The following is a 20,652-nucleotide window of genomic DNA, read 5'->3' on the forward strand; positions in this document are numbered from 1 at the left end:
GCGGTATGACCCGAAAACACATCGGAGAGGGTAATCTCACTCTTGTTTGATGCTCTTTTTAGCAGACCAAGTACAGGTGCCAGAGTTTCAATGCAGTTTGTGACTGACAAGCACAGAGGTATTGGCCAAGGCCATTGAACAATGGCACAACAAAAGCATTGCTCGGCCTCAGCCTCAGCCTCCCAAGTTGAATAAAGAGCATGTGCTTATTACAGCCGAAAGGAAATGAACTCGGGAAATATGAACAGGCAAAAGCAATGCGAGAGTGAGGCTTTGTAGCCAAGCCACCAAACTCGTTTTGTAGGATGCGATTGGATGCACTATTCGGACAATGCAAATGCAGTTTACAGTAACCTCGGTGGAGCGGTGGCGCAGTGGTTAGCAGAAAGAAATAAGTGGCCCAAGGCTAACGTGGACTGAGAATCCGGCACAACACCCGACCAAACACGGCTCGGAACGGGCACAATTTGGAGAGATCAGCGATGTCCCCCACCCCACACAAACCATTTCGGTTAAGGGCGAGATGATGATGATGAGGTTGAAACGACGACGATGATGAGGACGACGATCGATTCACGATCTCAGAGCTTTCCGGCGGCCGATTCGAGCGTTGCGTGGCCCGAGCAAACGCGGTCAATACCCAGGGGGGGACACAACAACGGCGACGACAAGGCGCGTTCGCTCGCAACTCCGAGGGCTCCTCGCAGCCGTTCACACCGAGCGTGGGATCTGAGATGAAAGCGCCGTTTACCAGGGTCTGCACCATGTGCGGCCGCTGCATGCGCAGGCTCTTGATGGTCTGGAAGACATCGAGGATCCCCTCGGCTTTGACGCGCTCCAGCACCGTGCTGAGCGCGCAGAACGTGCCCGTCCTGCCCGCGCCGGCGCTTCGTTCATCACACGGGGGGGGGGGGGCATGGTGGGAGGGGGGCAGCAGGCAAGCAGACAGACACGGGGGATACGGTGTGAGATTCCACAGGGTTGCTCAAGACTTTTCATCTCTTGCCGGGCTATTAAATTGTCCAGAGCAACGTTTCCAGGCCACTAACGAGGCGTTTAGAATCGGAATCAAAATCTTTAATTAGACTGGAGGAGGAATGCACCTCTTTTTTTTCCCACCGATGTCCACTATGGACAGGTCAGCAAACGATACAAACGAAACGACGGGAGTGCGAAAGAGACCTCAAAATGTGAGTTCAGAGGGATCCGTCAACATGCACGTGTTGAAGGGGGTGGGGGTGAGGCAGGGGGTGGTGCTCACCTGCAGTGGATGACGATGGGCTGGTTTCCCGATTGCTGCTGCTGCCTCTGCACGTCGGCGATGAGGCTGATCATGCCCTTGCCATCATCTGGGATGCCCACCTCCGGCCACCCTTGAAAGTGGAACTGCCGAATCTGCCGGCTCTTGTTATCCTTGTCAACGAAATGGAACGGCAAAGCAAAAAAAAAAACGACATGTAATTGCAATGTATATTCTTGAATCCACAGCATCTATTTTGGGAATCCATCCGTGTGGAGTTTTGAGTGTGCGGGAGTTTTTTTTTTATGGCTATTCTGGCTTCCTTCTTCAAGAAGCCAAACGACCCCATGCAATGGGCCAAATATTCCAATTCAGGATCCGGCTGAAAATGTTTTGAGACTCGGCGAGGCTTTGCTGGATAAAGGGCATTATTATTGTGTGATGGATTTTGATATTTGTAAATCCACTCGGCCTGAGTTTTAAACAGCTATGTATAATTCAACTGTTTGTATTATCACGTCTGGAGTCTGAAAGGCAATGCACTGGGTGTCACGCTGTGTTCCAATAATTTCACACAACAATCTGAAAAGGGAATCAATTTAAACAAATAAAGGGACTTGGGAATCTTTTAACGAGTCACTCACCTTGCCACTGGAAATGACAAATTCTCGGGCTGTGTATGAGCCAATGAGCTTCTCTGACTTGATTTCAATGGAGATGTCACCAAAGGTGATCGAATCGTTGGAAGGCCAGTACTGAAAGCACTTCTCCTGCAAGCAGCGGGGGGAAAAATACAAGAGTGCAAAGGCATTTAAAGTTGGCGGCTGATTGTGTGAACAAGTTTTTTCTCGAGCGCTACATTAAGGATATGTCTGGCGCATCTGTTTTAAGTCCAGACACATGAGCCCCCCTCTTTCCAATACGCTTTAGAATTGTGTGGCTTGAGCACAGTGGGCCTAATTGTAGAACCCGGCAGAGGGGGGGGGGGGGGGTGGAAAACGGAGCTTCGCTTTCACACAACTTGCCAGCACTCTACTCAACCATAACGTGAGAACTGTGAACCGCTTTCTGAGTGTATTTGTGATTTCCCTCTTCTGCCACCAATCCGTGCTCCCCCCGCCGTCAACCCACACTGACGAGCTTGGCGAAGTATGGTCCACTAACCCTCAAGTAGCACGGTTGGCTATGTATCCACCTCGGATTAGCACGGTTGGCTACGTAAGGTGCGAAAGAAGTTCAACATACTTGCATAAAAGTAAATTATACACAGTAAGTTGCATTGTGGGAATGTTACTTTGTTTTACGACTGACATGGACATTTGGCTGGACATAATTATAATAAAAATATATTTCCCAAAAGCAACAGTTTATTGTGCTTCCCCATGGTTCCATGCGTTACTGCATCCTCTATTTGGATAAACTACATTTAAATTGCAAGCAATATGTTGCTTTTGCACACATTCGGGTGGATGTGCCGGTGCAACGATATAATTTGGACAAGCCCTCGGACACAGTTGTAAGGGGAGCATTTTTATGGCGATTGTTGCTGGAAATTGTAACTGGCAACAGTTGCCTACTGCACCATTTTTATTATTAAACAAAAAAAAGTGGTTGCCCAAATCTGGACCAAACTGACAGCTGCTGCCCCTAATGGGAGACTGGGATGGTAGCTGCCACTTCTATTGCTCACACATCGATGACTCGCCAAGAGTGAAGTCTGTACACAAACCGCTGTTCCACAGCATGCTTTCCGACAAAACTCGTTTGCATTTACAAGACACAACTCCGTCGTCATTCTTAGGATTGCCCCTCGTTCTGGTTTTGCAGGGGCATCCTGTTTTTTGAGGAGTTTGCTCTGGGGATCTCTAATTCTTCTTCTGTGTTCAACCACTGCTCTTTCCACTTCTTCCTTCACAATGTTTACCCCCCCACCACATGAATTGTTGTCAGTTGCATAATAATACCACTCAAGCCAATGCATTTATATCTTGCGGTATTGTGAGATATTAAGCTACACAATACGTCCAGTTTTTTTCGCACCTCAGAGTTGACAACGCTAGTTTAGTTAATTTATATTTAACTCGGAGACCAGGATAGTCTCATATTTTAGTGACACGGGTCACCAAAATGTCAAAATACGGGTAAATAACACAAAGTCGACGCAGAAGCAGACTGCCTCATAACGAGTGCGCCAATATTGCCCGAGCTTGCCATCGCGGCCTTTAGGAAGGGCTTCTCAACGTAAACCGCCTCACCTGCCCACGCTCCTGCAGCTCAGTCAGCATGACGATGGAGAAGCACTTCCACTCCCACACCATCCTCCAGAAATCCTCCGCCGTGTGGGGCAAGGGCCCCTGCGTCACGATATACGCATCCTTTTGGCGGTATCCCTGCATGCCGACACCACGCAACAGCAACAATACGGTAACACCGGCTATATCGAATCCAACATGTTCTCCGGCACGTCTCGTGACGGGTACTGCAAGATCTGACCACGTCCGTTCAGTGCTCGCCAAGCTGCATTGGGCTTCCGGTTGCCGAACGAATACTTTATTAGATCGCACTCGTTACACACACACAAAGTGCTTGCCGCAAATTAACCACAATGCCATGGTGATGTCGTGACGGAGCATAAACCATCACGCAAACTCTGGTCATCCTCAGAGTGGCTTTTGGCTCGCCATCGAACGAAGATGGTCACCGCATCGCGTGCTTTCAGATGCGCTTCTGCGGCTGTCTGGAACGCTCTTCCTTCCGATATTATAAAGTCACTGGAGCTAGGCACTTTTAAATCTAGACTGAAAACTCATTTTTTTATAACTGCTTTTTTGCGTTTAGTTTGTCCTTCCTCCGAATCTCTGATTAGCATGGTTGGTTACGTACAATGCGAAATAAGTTTTACGTACATCGGATCTATTGATGATCCAGCACTACTCACCGGTTCATAACAGTTATTTGCTCACTGGTGGTCAGTCAACACACATTGTTATAATTATTCTATCGCAACTACCGTGGTTACTGTTCGCATGAAGCGTGCTCATCGATTCCTCCACTCGTGTTGAATACTCGGTATACCAGGCTGACTGCGGTGTGATTCATAATTAGTTTATTTTCGGGGAGATCGTGTAGCCATGATAAAGTGTTTAACTATAATCCCGACAGCCAATCAAATCAAGTTGTCAAGTGGGAAATTTTGACAGTTGTCAAAAACATTCCCCTAGATTGTCAACGTTGCAGTTTGCTGGAATGCCAAATCAATTGACACATTTGCCCTCGTGACAACTTTATTGGATTGGCTCTGTCGCCGTCATGGGGTTACAGTTAAACAATTGACGTTATACCTACACGGTTGCTCCAAGCAAAAATAAACAAATGACAAATCATTATGGGTCGTGAAAGCCCATGTATAATGTTGACTGTATTGTCCCATTAAAACTGTTTGTCCACCACACTTGCAGGTCACGACATTTCCCTGTCTGTTTCCCCCTCTCGTCGTCTTTTAGTCGTTGTCAATATCTTATTATAAGTTTGCTCATTTCGAGATGCGTAATCGGTCTCAGACAACTCTTCTCATACGTTGTGCGGCAGTACACTTACATCTGCCCGAGAATAACCATTGATTTATTGTGTGGAGCAGGGCACTCACATCTATAAAGGATGCGTTGATGTAGTCCGTGTTTTCCTCCCCTCTCTTCATGGGGATGATCACACGATTAAAATCATCTGTGGAGGCAAAATTTAAATCAACAATCGGTACTGCCTTTAACCTGGAAACACGTTCTGATGTTGCAACTGAACGCTGCCCTTTTAACATAAACATCACTTGATTGTTTTTCTTGCGTAGCACTGCATCACAAGTTGCCGAGTGCAGCAGCAATCCCGCGAATGTCAGCGGTCTCAGAATTGGCATGGCGAGATATCTTTTCGTGCTTCTTCCTATTGCAGTCCTGCGATTATAAACATCAAACAGCCCTCTGTCAATCCTCTGCCGTTTAAAGGCACCCCCCCCCCCCACTCACTGTGTCAGTCATGGGGTTAGTTTTGATCATATTTCACCAGACGGGTCAGTGCAGGTCGGTGAAGGTGGTGAGCATAGACATGGGAGCACAATGACAACCGTGGATTTTGCCCCCATTGCCCCTCGCTGTCCACAAGGTAACAGAGCCCTTACAGCTGCCCCTGTGGGTTGACGAATGGAGGGGAGGCCAAAGACCGGCTCGGGTATTGCACCACTTCGACCCTGGCGCTAGTCGTGGCAGGTTGTCGATCTGCGTTTGCGAGTTTCATGGTGCAGCGTGTAAACCGCTGTGCCCACCGCTCCCGCCCCCACCCGCCCCACCAATTGCAGTGTTCACACAAAATAATGGCAACAGTCTTGAGCTGGTAAATCACCACCGTGTACATGTGGCTGGGTGATGTGTGATGCAGCACACGAGCCTCCTTAAGCCGATGTTGGATGTGTTCCATGACTGAGAAGTCAATAACATGTTGTGGTATGGTACAAGTAAACAATCAATTGTGATGTAGGTGCTAGACTTTCACCAAGAAGATCAATTTATGCTGGTGCCATGGGCCCAACTTTTCCAAATGTGAAATTTTATTTTCCATCTCAACATTTGCAAGTAACATGCGAGTTTGTTTTTGTTTACTATCAGATCAGTATAAATAGGTTAGCCAAAGTTGGTCAATTGCAAGATAGCGTGTAATGGGGTTAAAGCGTGGATACTTCTGCATCTCTCAAGACTTCAGGAGAACATGGAAGAGTAGGCCAAACCCCCCTCTGGAAGGGGTTCTTAAGAGTTCACCCTAACAGGAGACCTTTCCACCAGCAGTAGTCTGAGAAAATAACTCTGGGGCTGAACCTTTTCTCCACCGTGTCTCTTAAGTGCATATTTTTGTTTTGTTATTGGGTGCAATTGTGAACAACAGCCACTATCAGACATTAGTACATCCTAATCGGCATGATCATTGGTTCAATGCAGCTCAAAGACTCAGTCCTACAAGGTGTGTGGTGAATTCCAGAGATGTCAATGGTGCTTGGCATTTAAATGTCTGAAGACCAGAATCGGTGATTTTGCCGACAATACGTTCAGGGAGGCAGTTCCATATCCAGACAGCAGAGCGAACAGAGCTTCTGTCCAGGGAGCGCATTATTGCTTAAACAAAAGCCACTGGAACGATTTTATTCGGTAAAGTCACGTAGGTGACTTTACTTTTTTACCTACGTGACCTTTACTGAATGGAACCAAAGAGTATGGATCCTTGCAGTCACGAAAGCTTCAAATCTAGAATGGAACGATTTTGTCGTCCAAAACCCTCATGAGGCTGATGGTCATGTACTTTTTCAACAAAGTAAAACAAGCCCTCCTCCGTGTGTTGTTTGTTTGTATCCCATTAGCCCCTATTACGCCACAAGAGCACGCAACATATTTTTCCGCAATTTTTTTTATAAGTTTGGAAACTTGAGCACCGTGACGAATTGGTAAGGGGAATGTTTTCTTTGGTAGTGCCTGAACAACCTTTCACGTGAAGTGTAACATTTTAACGACTGGTAGTAGAAATAATGCAGCGTCAGAAGGTCAAAGTGATCTCCTGCTCAAATGTACGCTGAGGTGGTGCTCATCTCCTGTTTAGAGTCCTGGCGGGACCCCGGGGTCCCATAAGCCCCCCGGGGGCTCTCGCATAAACTGCGTCGCGACGTCATTTTATGTCAACCCCTCAACCAGGAATTGAACTCCCACAACGAGGTTTTGAGCTCACAAACATCCCACTGCGAGCCGCTTGCTATTGAGCAACCCTCCAAATGAATGCGTGAGCGAACGGTGCGTCGATGCTTTACACGGAATGATCTGCAGGACTCGGTTCTTCTTCATGTTGGCAGGGAGGTTACCAGCTCGCATCCTGTCGTTCTGTATCTTCACAGAGGTCAGCTTCTGTTGAGGCAGAATTCAAGTGTCAGACGCCTCATTGTCAACATCCCCATGGCACGTGAATTACGTGAGCACCAGTGGATTACAACTACAGCAATGGCAAAGGTCACCAACAACTAACACATGACGTGATTCTAGCAGCAACATTCAATAGTGATGTACCAAATCGAATTGGTGCTAGAAGTTGAAAAATAACCATCCACTGCTGGCTGGTTGAATGCCTCACATCTCCATGTGAGTCATAGGGGTTTTGCATGACCAAACTTCGCCACACGAGTCACAACGTGGGTGGGTGAATTGGGCGTGATTTTCTCGGGCTGCATCAGATATTGTTGCTGGGAACTCAACTCAGAGTCGCTGGGCTCGCAGCATAATGCACCAACTGCTACACAACCGTTTCCCCCATGTTTAATTTCCATAACCGGTTTGAGGAGTGCCTTTGCGTGTGACGGTTATGACAATGATTTAGACTTTGCCTGCTTGGACAGACGCTGCTGTAAAACATGAATCTCGAAGGCTCATCGGCTCCTGCATTGAAATGTTGCTGTAATTTAACGTGTTAAAAAAGGACAGTTAATTTTCAAAAAATTTTGGGCAAATTTTCTTACATGCTGTATATGTTTCATTTACACACTTTTGCTACTCCACATCTTCTCACCTCTGCTGTAAAGCATAGTGATGTTTTTTTTTATTTCGTAGAAGGGCAACTCCTTTAATATGCTACGCCATTTACATGGCACAAGCAAGTCCATAATAATTTAGCGAAATTCAAAATAACTATGGAGTAGATACTGATGCTGCAAACGTAAAAGCGGTCACGCTCTGCAAGCCAACGAATCCTTTTGATTCGTTTTTTTAACCATAACTGACGTGAGCACGTTCATGGAATTTCCCCACCATATAAATTAGAACTGCGATTGCCATTGCAGTATATTTTTACGTAAGTTCCTTGGTACTCAGAGTGTGGGGGTCCAGAGCCCAGCTTCTCTCATGCTAGCCACAGGAAAAGCAGTGGCCATGACGGGCAGGAAGTATGACCGGAAGCAGAGCTCGGTAGCGATTGTTCGCAAGGCCAGCGAGCGGCTCTTGAGAGGCCCAACAACAACAGCAGCAGACTGTCAGGTCGCGAGACCTCCATGTAAAATGCGTGACAGTGGACAGTCGGCGATGGCAGATGGTGTGGCATGTCGTGCAAGCCGCCGCATGTTAGAGCAAAATAGAAATAGGCGAGGGGGGGGTGGTTACCCTCCCACCGGGTCTAGCCTTAAGGTGGCCGTGTTATAAACCATGAACATAATAGGAAGTGTTTACAAACACGAGTCACTCGGTTGGCAACGAGTGATTAAAAGATGGCAGGGGTTATTCACGTATATAGATTTTTATTTCACCCCCACTTCTGCCGCAATTGTGCTATTTGCATCGGTCGGAACACTTGCAGAGCATTGTAACCCTTCACGTAGGAGAACAGCCAATGTAAGCGAATATCACAGAGCTACATTGGAGACTCCTTCAAGTGAGTGACCTTTGTTGCACATAGGTGGGAGCCTTCTCCAGCCGCTGTGTCACTGAGGATAATGCTCATCCCACGTGGGTGACTGGTAATATTGTGCCCTTATTAGTGACCAGCCTGAGGCCATCAACTCACTACGCGTGAGAACCCAGGTTTTGGTCACAGGTGGCTGAAACTTAGGATTCGAACCCCCCAGGACACAAGTGCTGATGATGGCTCAATGCCCTAACCTCTCATCCACCCGGCCACCTCAGTGGCACGATTAATACCACAGGAGTACTACCAAGGCCCGCTGAATGATCCATTCACGTCACCGCCTCGCCTGCCTCTCACCCTGAACTCCTCCTCCAGGCCGATGAGCCCCGTGTCGGGCGAGCGGAGCGACAGCCTCTGCAGGTGCGACTCCAGAGAAGTGACCTCCAGCTCCGTGTCTCCGTACAGCTGGAACTCGAGCAGTGCTTGGTAGATGAACACGTACTGGATCTGTGGGGGGCAAGGGGTGACCCGGTGTGTGGACAGCGCTGCAGGTTTAGTACTCACGTCCTCGAGTTATGCAGCAGCAGCCCCCCCCCCCCTCCCCCTTTAGCCCCCCTTGCCTCGACATTTCCTTGTGGTTAACAGTCAAAGTGATCTCCTGCTCAGGTGAGCATTGAGGCGATGCTCATCGAGAATTGATAACTCTGAGCCAGTGTTGGAAATTCCACATTTATATGATAATAATAATAAAAACATTTTATGAACATCGTAAAAATGTACACCCCTTCATCAATTGATACTTGACCATGCTGGTAAATGTAAATTGGTTAAAATACCCTGTTCATGTGCTTATGGCTGTGTACATACGAGTGTTTATTTAACTATCCTTGCTAAATATTATATTTTTTGTCTAAAAGTAGCAGCACTGTGTTAAATTTAAATCACGAAATTAACCTTTGGCATGAACGTGTGTCATTTAAATCTTCTATGTACAACTTGCCAAGCACTGACATACATTTTTAAGAACGTTTATGCGCTTGGTATTTTCTGCGGAAGCTCCATTAGACAAGAATGCCACATTTGCCCGGGTGTTTATTTATCGTTGGTTAAGCTTAAATGAAATATGTGCGATAGTTGTGGATAATTAGATGGAAAATGCTGGACAGCATTCTGGCCAAATTGCAGCTGATAAAAGGTTCTTTACCCACAAGAGTGATGAATTCATGAGCTGATCTTGAGGCCTGACCACCGTATATATAACTATTAGCTGCTAATGGACTGCCATCAATGCATGCAGAAGCACTCCCTTAATAAATTACAAATTCATCTGCCGCTTGCCTTTGAAGTGAACATTTCACTGGTGGCAATTTTTTTAAATTTAAATTATCCCAAGCGTAATTTTGTTGCTTTTAAAATTGTGCGTTTTTTGGCTTTAATTGCAGTGCTTTGATTATTTGAAAGATGTCCGATTAAAAACGGTGCATGGAGAACAGATATCTTATGAACATGAGAGCCGACATCATGTGAAAACGAAATCAAGATGAGAAGGGAAAATGTGGCATCTTTTTCGATGACCGTTTACAAGACACGGTTATTGTGAGATGCCTTGAGAAAACTTGCCGAGTATTGCGATACGTTTAAAAATATATATGTGCGTGCTACTTATTGCCTGCAGATATTCTATCAGAAAAAATGCCTCTAATCTTTTTTTAAATGTAAACGCACTGTGCGCGATACCTCTAGATTACTGGACGCCAATTGCTCAAAATCGCTGTCCAAGTAGCAGCTTAGAAAATGATTCCATGCCCCCCAAGCGTGATACATTCTTGAACCTGTCTTGAAGCCTGATGTTATGACTAACTTTAGCCCTCTTGCTATACTGCGGACGAACAATATGTTCAGAAACACAGGCACAAGAAAGGTTATTGGAGACTGACATGGGGGAAGTTCTGGATGGTTACAAAATGCATCCTCGATTCAAATTGTAGAATTGAGCACGGTCAAGAGAGGGACGTGAAATCATGGAAGTAGGCACCATGATGCGTATTGCGGTTGTATTTGACGCACGCCAAGCCAATTCTTTAGGGGCAGAACAAAATACCCTCTTCCAAGCAATTCCATGATTCACAACACGGCAGTGAATCATTGCACTACTTTGTGTATTTATTTGTTCGCTCTTCCCCCATACCTCTTTTGTTGGCACACTCGGCTACGTACAGTGCTGCAAAAGTTACACATGCATACACCTCGAGTGGCTGCAGCGGTGAAATAAACCCATTGCATACAGCGCTCAATTCAACACCTCGATTTATACGCGCGTGGGTTAATGCGTGTCTCGTGAGTTTTCAGACTCAACCGATTTCAACTCCTGAATCGAAGCGTCGTTTCTGCCCTGTGATTATTATCTATGCGCTGCATCACCATGCCGAGAACCGCGGCAGCTTCGCGTCCGCGTGTGTGCCCGCACGCCCGTGTAATCGTGACACGCCGTCACTCACGTCGGTCTGCACCATCTGGCAGCGCTGGGCGCGGATGCGTGACACGAACCCGAAGACGTCCACACGCTGCTCCGCCTGGATCATGTCAAGCATCGCGTCGATGACGATGAACGTTCCCGTCCGGCCGACTCCCGCGCTGCACGCACGGACGCACGAGCAGAATTGTAAAGGGGTTCCCCGTTTTACTCCTTGCACAAGAGCCAAGGTGAACCGCGCTATTCCACCGATACCACAGATGGCTCTCGGCAGTGCAGAAAATGCTTTTGGCCGACGGCGGTGCCCACGTTACCACTGGAAGCATTCATAAACATCGCAGCATGATGTGGTGCCCATCGGTCTCTCGGCCAGTGCGGCCGGCCTGCAACAGGTCAACGAGAGGTCGCCGCAGCCAATGCTGTCGATTCAAGTGTTGCCACCGCTTCCTTCTGCGATGTCCTGCAGCTGTTGCAAAGTTGATATGTGACCTCCAAGGTCGGCTCTAACCGTCCGGATTAAGTATCCAACCATCTGGCTTTAGGTTTCCCCCCTTACCTGCTGACCCTCTGGATGCCACTACACTTCCTGGCTTAGTCACCCCCCCCTCCCCTACACTCATGCCGCACCTCTTACAATGAACTGACGATTGTATTTACACCACTTTCCTGCCTGCCACATGTTATTAAGGACATCCACATTTGCTGACCCTATCCCGCCTCCATCCTGCACATGTGCACCCACTGAGCACAACCTCTTCTCGATTACATCTGCAATTCTCTCTTGTCAGGTGCTGTTCGGAAGCATCCAAGTTGCCTGAGACAAATACCTTAATCTATGGAATGGGAGCCCCAGAGGCGAACGAACTTAAGTATTGTGAAGTCAATGCGAATAAGCAAATTGAATAACAGAGCTATATAGCATATACATGAGTGAGTAATGGTGGTTTTACAAAGCTTTACAAGCATTAAGGATCATGTGCCTGGAGCGACCAGAGTTGTGCAAATGGGCACTTTTGTTTTCTTAAGATGGTATTGATTATTTTTAAGTGCTAAATAAATTATCCTCATCAGCCAGTTCCGCGTGGACATTTTGAACGATATCGAAACTCGTATTCCTGCGATACAAAGATTTTAATTGACGCAGCCTCTGCAAGATTGGATGCCCAAATGCCCTGCCCTGGAGTTCACCCTCTGTCCTTCTTGCAGTGTGGAAATGACTGCAGCCTTTTCCCTCGGGCAAAAGTTCATCTTGTAAAGCACAGGAAACTCTCATTTGAATTTTCATCCTCCTAATTTACATACGATTTGCATTTTCCGCGTTTTTTTTTGGATAAATCGTACGTTACCTACATTAGGGTCGCCTACGACCTCATTGCCCCGAACGTGCCCCATCTTATCAAGTATGAAGAGCAATGCAGGACTGAGCCTGGCGAACACTAGGATGGGTGACCACCACCCTCCCACCCCCCCCCCTTCAAGTAAGGTCACACTACAAGGCAAGCTCCTAAATAATTGCAGTAAGTAAAATATATTGTATCGGAGAAAATAATTTACTTGGAACGGATAAAGAAATTGTTTTTGGATAGATTTGAGACGTTAAAATGGTGGCGGGGGGGGGGTCTCACCTGCAGTGTACTACAATGGGTCCCGAGTAGGAGGGGTTGGAGGTCTTGACCTTCTTCAGGAACTTGAGCATGCCGATAGGCGTGAAGGGCACCCCGAAGTCCGGCCAGCTGGTGAAGTGGAACTGGGTGACCAGGCGCGCTTGGTGTTTACCCGGCCCCTCCCCGACCTGCGGGCAGCGCCGAATTAGCGTAGCGGGAATTTAGGGGGCTGGAGCCTCGGATTTTGAGGACTTACAACAATATATATAATTGACTTAAAGCTTTCGTGACTGCAAGAATGCATATTCTTTGGGTCTTTCGGTAAAGCCACGTAGATGGAAAAAAAATTCAAAAATCTAAATCATGACGTTTCGATTGCAACACAAGCAATCGTCTTCAGGTGAAGACGATTGCTGAAAGACCCAACGAATATAATATATATAATTATTGTTTAAGTGGTTGAAATGCAACCACTAACATGATGATAGATCCTACAGTGTGATTTAGCGATTTAATTCTTAGCATCTAAGCTAAAAAAAAAACATTTGTATTTGACCAGGTAAGGCCCACTAAGCAATATAGGTCTGACTACTCATGATAGCTCAACGAAGTGGCTCTTGTGGAAATTTATAGCAGTCAAATACTCTAGACGCGTGTTTATACATTTGGAGAAAAATCCACGCGACCATGGGGAGAGACATGCAAACTTCAAATGTCGAGGCGTCAGGGTTGGGGATCGAACCCACGGCCTCATAGCAATGGCGGAGCCAGGATTTTCAGGTAGGGGGGGCAACCCCCTTCAGCAATGAAAAATGATGGGTCGGCATCGAACCCACGACCTGCTGTGTGATTACAGGGCTCCACCTTTTACCGACATGGTTGTTGGCCTCACCAGCTGTACGCAGAACTTGCGGATGGTGTAGTCCACAAGGACGGTGATGTCCTCCACGGAGACCCGCACGGAGCCGTACGTCCAACAGCCCTTGTCTGGCCAGTACTGGGAACACTTGGTCTGAGTCGCACGAATCGGGAGCCAGGGCGAGAGGTCAGGAAAGCCAGCCATGAGAGTGTGTATTTTCTAATGAACACTAAACATATTAAATTTTGATTTAAAGCTTTCGTGACTGCAGTAATTCATATTCTTAGTTTTTTCGGTAAAGTCACGTTGAAGAGAAACAACAAAATAACAAAATATATATAAAACAATAAAAAATTCTCACGAAACGTCGTGATAATTTTTTATTGTTTTATATATATTTTGTTATTTTGTTGTTTCTCTTCAAGGTGACTTTACTGAAAAAACTAACAATACTAAACATATTAGTCAAGTAAAAGTAATATATAGTAACTAGGTCAGTGGTTCGCCAACCTTTTTTTGGGCTACTGTACCCCTTGTTGAACTTTGTTTCAACCAGGTACCCGCCTTGCCTGACCCAACGTGGTTCTGATAAATGTATGAATAATGAACATCAATATTTCAACCAATTGTTCATTTTGTGAGCTATCCTAACTAGCTAACAACTTCAAGCGAATGAAAACAAATTCAATGCACACTCTGCACGCGTGACGTCATTTGTTTGCGCTCGCTGGTTACTCTAGGAAACAACGTTCTTTACGATCAGCGAGCTTATAAAGGTCTTTTATGTCGCTCTAGGTTACCATATGGATTAAAATGTTATCGTTGTTATTTTACATTGGCAGATTCATGCGTGATTATTCACCAATGACTCGCGTACGATATTATTTCACACATTTATAAATCACCTCACGTATCCCCTGGGACATTGCCACGTGTACCCCCCAGGGTTCCACACACACCCCCGGTTGAGAACCACTGAACTAGGTGATGTAAAGTAGATGCTTGGATGTGAACCCAGGACGTCAGCGCTGCTGGTTCAATGTTCGACACCCCTTGATCCCCCCGCGCTACCTCTTTCCTCTCTTGCAGGTTGGTGACCATGACGATGGTGGAAGTGTTCTGCTCCCAGATCATCCTCCAGAAATCATTTATTGTCTCCTCCTTCGGACCTGTGAGCAAAAAGGGGGTAATTGCTGGTGAAGTGAGGCATGGAACGTGGCATTTAAAAGCTCACCGCCGTAACCGACACGGAGAAGTTGATCTCTCCCAAGTGCACATGTTTCGTCTATCGATACAATAACGGAAGTCAAATTATTTGCCTCTGTTGGTTGCATTCATGTGGTTCACAATGCGGAGTTTACACAACATGTGTTCTTAACTTTCACATACAATAACAATTCCACTGTTAAAATACAGTATTGTCATGTATCATTCCACAGTTGACTTGTATTACCGGGTTTAAAAATGTAAACAAAGAATTATAATAATAATTAGTGCCACCTAGGTGGTGTTAAATTAAAAAAAAATCTCAATAGGAAATCAATACAGCAGTACGGGTAAACATGTACACGTCCTTCCAAAGCCATATCCTACTTTCAAACAGGACATAAGCATTTTCACATCATTCATATTCTTGTCAATAAATGCATGTTTTTTTGCATGCAGTGACTTTCAATGGGCAATAAGCTACACGTGAAATAAGCCCGCACGATCCACGCAGCTTCGGGAAGCCTTCATCCAGCAGCGTTTAGAGCAAAAAGAGCTGCGTATGTACAACACATGTGCCGCACATTAAATGGGGGTGCTCGGGGGGGGGGGGGGTTGTGCTGCACTGAAAAGACTGAAAACGGAGATGCGGGCGCATCGTCGTGACGCTAGATGGCACACGCAGCCTAGGGGGCATTGCGACTGTGCCTTGGTGAGCAGTCCTTTAGATTAACATGTTTTTGTATCCGTTTCAGCAGGGACGTCTCTCTCGAGAGAGAGAGAGCGAGAGAGCACCACGGCAAAGCATCGCAGAATGGCGAGATTAACCTCATGAACCACAAGGCTGGGTCGGAAATGAAGAGAGCAAGTCGGCAAGAGTTGGTGGTGCCCGTCTCAGACAAGCAGGAAGAAAGATCGACTCGAGTGGCTCCGGGGGACATGTTCGTAAGAGAATGAATAACCACATCGGAAAGGAAGGCAATGGGACTTGGAAGCAGCATGGCAGAGGCCTAGAGGCAGGCCGAGATAGAAAGAGGCGGTTGGGAGTAGTGAACAAGGATGTGAAGGACTGTGGAGCAGACGTGTATGTTGAACTTCTTTTGCACTGTACGAAGCCAACCGCATTACTCGGAGGTGCGATCGAAGGACAAATTCACGTACAGATATTTAAAAACGCAACATCGCTATTCTCTCCCGTGGCACCACACCCGCGTGGGACCTTTTGCAGTGCCCTCACAGTCATCACTTAAAATTCATCATAAGACATTCTCTTATTTTGAAAGTAAGCGGCTATAGTGTTCTAAACTTTGGCTAATTTGTGGAGTAACTCAATGGTTTGCCACGTGCTGTACACAAAACTAAAAAAATGTCACCGTCCCCCCCAGAATGAGTAAAAAGAGTCGTTCCGTCCGAGCACGTCCAACACTACCGTGGTATTTTATAATCGTCTCTCCCTTTTCAAGAAAGGCGAATATTTTTTTTTGTTTTGAATTGCAGTGCAAATGAGTGCACATCGCTATACCCAAGTAAAAAAAAAAACCACAATATCCTTGTACTAACGATTACCCACGTAAATTTAAGTGAAAAAAAAAACTCTGCCCAACCTACATGTAATGTTTTTACCACCATTTTTTGTAAATACATTTATTCTATTATTGTGACAGTCGTAGTATTGAAACCCACTCGACCCTGGGTCTGTTTCTCCGGAAACTGCATACAGTGCTACTATATTTAATCCAGTACTAAAAATGTCACGCGTTTTAATTAGATGCCCCATGACTCAATGTTACCTTGGGCTGCTATGAACTTGTTTTTTTCTCTGTATCCCTGTAAGACAAAATAAAATGGAAATGGGTGAAAAGGTCAACAATGCAGTGACTGGCATCTATACAGCGGCGACATTCATATTTTTGGGTAAGAGCAAACGGAGCACAAACAGAACTATGTTGTGTCTCCACATGCAAATAAAGCATTTGCTTACATCCATCCACCTGTTGGCTTTCCAGGCACAATATTAACACATTCCTGCCGAGGGAGCTGGTAGGAACGTTGGGTTGCTCGGTCAATGGCCAGGGTCAACGGCGGCACCACCACGTGGTGTATTCCGCAAATATGCCCGACTGTGAGGGCGGGCACAAGTCGGCGTGAGTAGGTTAAACGTTGAGTTTTAAAAGGGCACCACGGGGTGACCAGCCCCTCCCCACCCAGCCCCACCCCTACCACCTCCAACCCTCCCCTCCCCACCCAGCCCCTCCCCACCCTCCCCTCTCCACCCTCCCCTCCCCACCCTCCCCTCCCCACCCAGCCCCACCCAGCCCCACCCTCGCCACCCTCCCCTCTCCACCCAGCACGACCCCTCCCATTTTTGGATGCACGACGGACGGACAGACACAATAATCCCCTGTGGGCTAGTGTAACCAGGAGGTTCCTACCAGTATCAAGCAGCATTGGTTCAAGTAAGTGCACTCTGGATTGGCTTAATCCCACTGGTATAACATCTTATTGGCAAGAGTACCTCATTGACATTCTGGCGTCTCATTCAACGCAAAAATCGGTACGGGTTTGCGTTTACTCTTTCTTGGTATCTGAAGCGTGATGACGGCATCGTGCTTGCATTGCGCGAAGTCTCCCGACGTACGTTTATGTAGCTTGCGTTTATGTAGTCGGATCCGGGTACCGATTCTATTGGGCTCAGCTGCACCCTAGACTGGTCATCTGCAGGAAAAATACACAGATGGGGGGTGGGAACAGTGTCACATTAACTCCAGCACTGAAAAAAAATTGCCCAGTGACCTTCAGTGTATGACTAAAGAGTACGGAAAATGTGATTTCATTAGCTTCGAGTTTAATGGACCCGAGGCCCTCTGGTTAAATTAAGGCTCAGTGATTAATTCATCATCAAAGCACCATATGCTCCAGAGTGAACGTTTAATGCAAGTGGCAACATTTGCAAGAAAAGATAGTTGCGTCGCTCAGTTTCCTCCGTCACTCTTATTTTGTTTATTGTTCCCAAGAACATCAATGATCAATTCTTGCACTCGTGTTGAGGACTCGATTCACGAGGCTGACTGTTTAGTCCCACCTGGGCGGTGTTCAACCACTACACTGCAGGTCACAACACACTCGCGCACCCACTCAATGACTCGCCCACTCACTCAATGATTCACCACACTGCAGGTCACGACGCACTCACCCACTGACTCACTATACTGCAGGTGACAACACTTCTTTCAGTTTCTTCCTCCCATCATTGACTCTCTTCCAAAGTTCTTGTAATCTTGCTCAAGTCCATAAACGTTTCAACCGTTATCCATTTCAGCTTCAATGGTGCAGTTTGTTGCTGGCCGCTCGGTATTTTGGGACTTAAGGGCCTTCGGTCAGCAATCCCGATTAGAAAAGCAAATGAAATCAAACATCGTAGCCGAACTAATTATAAAATTAACTCACGACTACATTTCTGCCTTGCCATGGCAAAGAGGCTGGAGTGCCTTGTAGACCAGAGTGCCTCTACTGCCTAGGGCAGGGGTCAGCAACCGGCAGCTCTTTACAGACTGCTTGGTGACACGTGATGGATGTATAGGCATTGCGACACTTGAAATACTGAGTTTTGTACCAAATAAAAAAATGCCTCCCATTGTTATTTGGATTGTCCAACCCTGTGCTAGGGGCAGTGAAAGGCAAGACGAAATGTGTTCGCTTCACCTACCCACGCTGATGAGAGTGGTAAAGTGTGGTCAAACCAACCCCTCCACCCCACAGCATCCCAATGGCCAACAACATCAAAACCATAGCCCCCAGTGGCCCGCCGACCATGTCGTCAGTTGGGAGGGCGATGGTGCAGAGGTGCAAAGACTCACCGGGTACCAACAGGATGGATTCTGAGTTTGACCATTGTTATTATTTAACAAAAAAATGTTTACATTTGTCAATAACACTGCCTAAAAGGGGGAAAAAAGCAAACAATATGTGACGTTTTGTGAAATGGCCCTTCCTCACAGCGTAAGAGAAAGGCCAGAGAGGTAGAGTTTAGGATTCTATTGCAGGATAGCGGGAGGTGGCGGTGGCAGCTTGGAGAGGGCCTTCATTCAGTCGCGTATTGGACCACGGCTGACGATCATGAGGACGATATTAAAATTTCCCCCAAGAAAAGCACAATTTCAAATTTTCCTTCCTCCTATCAGTGACCTCGAACATCAATGGACCCTCGCGCGGCTCAACAAACCAACGGCAACACGTGCTGATGCTAAACAAATTTGAAAGTGCGTAATGACCGCCGAGGGCAGCAAGGGTGCAATATTTATCAAAACCACCTTTGAAACGGCGCGCGGTCTATTTATCGCGGCGAGCGCACAATATATATATATGCCGTTTTATAGAACTTTTTTGTTGATGAGACGGCCGCGGAGCAGGGCACGCGCGTGGCGGGATGAGGAACGCACACGGCAGGATGTTGATGTAGCGGTTCTTGTCCTTGTTTTCCTCCTGGCTCGCGGCCTCGCACATCAGCTGGGGATGCTCACTGGGCAGACCCTGAAAAAGAAAAAAAGTTAAATGTAAATCGTCACCAAACCAAGGAGCTCAGTGGCCACGGCTGGACAAGAACGGCGAACGGAAAGGAGGGAATGAAAGAAAATGGGGTGATATGTCTTTTCCCAAGCGGTGGGAAGATATTTCATTCTTCACCGAGGAAACCATCACCCTTTCTCAAGATGTGTTTTCAGGAGGGTTCTGCATTGGGGCGGATTGGCCAGTTCACAAATCTACAACGTATGATCCATCAACCCTGTACTCGTACATTTGCAGTTTACTTTGGTGACAACCATGCCACTGTGACAAAGTACAACGTGAATTAAACTTTGCACATTATGGGACATTTATTGACCGTTGAGACAAAGTCGTCCACGAACTTTGATTTTAAAAAAACCTATACCACTGTGACAAAGTATAAAAACACATGAAACATGATTTAAAGTTTCTACACAGAGGTGGCCAGTGGGTCAATATATTGGTGGGGGGTGTGGAAGCCCATAGGACAGGGGGGCGGGGGGGGGGTGTGAAGTTAATATTTTTTGGAGAGACACAGGAGCAAGAGGCATTATTTTGTTCATAATGAGCAAGTAAGTATTAAGGTTTTTTATAATAACAATTTCTATTTGTAAGGTGCATTTCATCCATAGACCCTCAATGTGCCATGTACAGTGAGGGAAAAAAGTATTTGATCCCCTGCTGACTTTGTACGTTTGCCCACTGACAAATAAATGATCAGTCTATAATTTTAATGGTAGGTTTATTTGAACAGTGAGAGAAAGAATAACAACAAAAAAAATCCAGAAAAACGCATGTCAAAAATGTTATGAATTGATTTGCATTTTAATGAGGGAAATAAGTATTTGACCCCTCTGCAAAACATGACTTAGTACTTGGTGGCAAAACCCTTGTTGGCAATCACAGAGGTCAGACGTTTCTTGTAGTTGGCCACCAGGTTTGCACACATCGCAGGAGGGATTGTCCCACCCCTCTTTGCAGATCTTCTCCAGGTCATTACTGTTTCGAGGCTGACGTTTGGCAACTCGAACCTTCAGCTCCCTCCACAGATTTTCTATGGGATTAAGGTCTGGAGACTGGCTAGGCCACTCCAGGACCTTAATGTGCTTCTTCTTGAGCCACTCCTTTGTTGCCTTGGCCGTGTGTTTTGGGTCATTGTCATGCTGGAATACCCATCCACGACCCATTTTCAATGCCCTGGCTGAGGGAATGAGGTTCTCACCCAAGATTTGACGGTACATGGCCCCGTCCATCGTCCCTTTGATGCGGTGAAATTGTCCTGTCCCTTTAGCAGAAAAACACCCCCAAA

At 46.5% G+C, this 20,652-nt stretch overlaps 1 protein-coding gene across 2 annotated transcripts in view; it reads right to left on the minus strand.

Annotated features, from left to right (window-relative positions):
• PTPRA (protein tyrosine phosphatase receptor type A) overlaps positions 1-20,652 on the minus strand; it is a 91,813-nt gene that overhangs the window by 5,623 nt on the left and 65,538 nt on the right. For both annotated transcript variants that reach the window (XM_032952233.2, XM_032952234.2), the window contains 14 exons: positions 19,238-19,328; positions 17,437-17,513; positions 16,589-16,625; positions 14,664-14,761; positions 13,626-13,745; positions 12,755-12,921; positions 11,155-11,290; positions 9,014-9,163; positions 7,080-7,173; positions 4,887-4,963; positions 3,496-3,630; positions 1,885-2,010; positions 1,262-1,413; positions 752-887 (listed from right to left, as the gene is read on the minus strand). In XM_032952233.2, the coding sequence (XP_032808124.1) occupies positions 752-887; positions 1,262-1,413; positions 1,885-2,010; positions 3,496-3,630; positions 4,887-4,963; positions 7,080-7,173; positions 9,014-9,163; positions 11,155-11,290; positions 12,755-12,921; positions 13,626-13,745; positions 14,664-14,761; positions 16,589-16,625; positions 17,437-17,513; positions 19,238-19,328 (1,596 nt within the window). The remainder of the gene's footprint in view (positions 1-751; positions 888-1,261; positions 1,414-1,884; positions 2,011-3,495; positions 3,631-4,886; positions 4,964-7,079; positions 7,174-9,013; positions 9,164-11,154; positions 11,291-12,754; positions 12,922-13,625; positions 13,746-14,663; positions 14,762-16,588; positions 16,626-17,436; positions 17,514-19,237; positions 19,329-20,652) is intronic.

This window comes from Petromyzon marinus, chromosome 11, assembly GCF_048934315.1.
Source record: "Petromyzon marinus isolate PM22_M1 ecotype Great Lakes invasive population chromosome 11, UKy_Petmar_22M1.pri1.0, whole genome shotgun sequence".
NCBI classification, from domain to species: domain Eukaryota; kingdom Metazoa; phylum Chordata; class Hyperoartia; order Petromyzontiformes; family Petromyzontidae; genus Petromyzon; species Petromyzon marinus.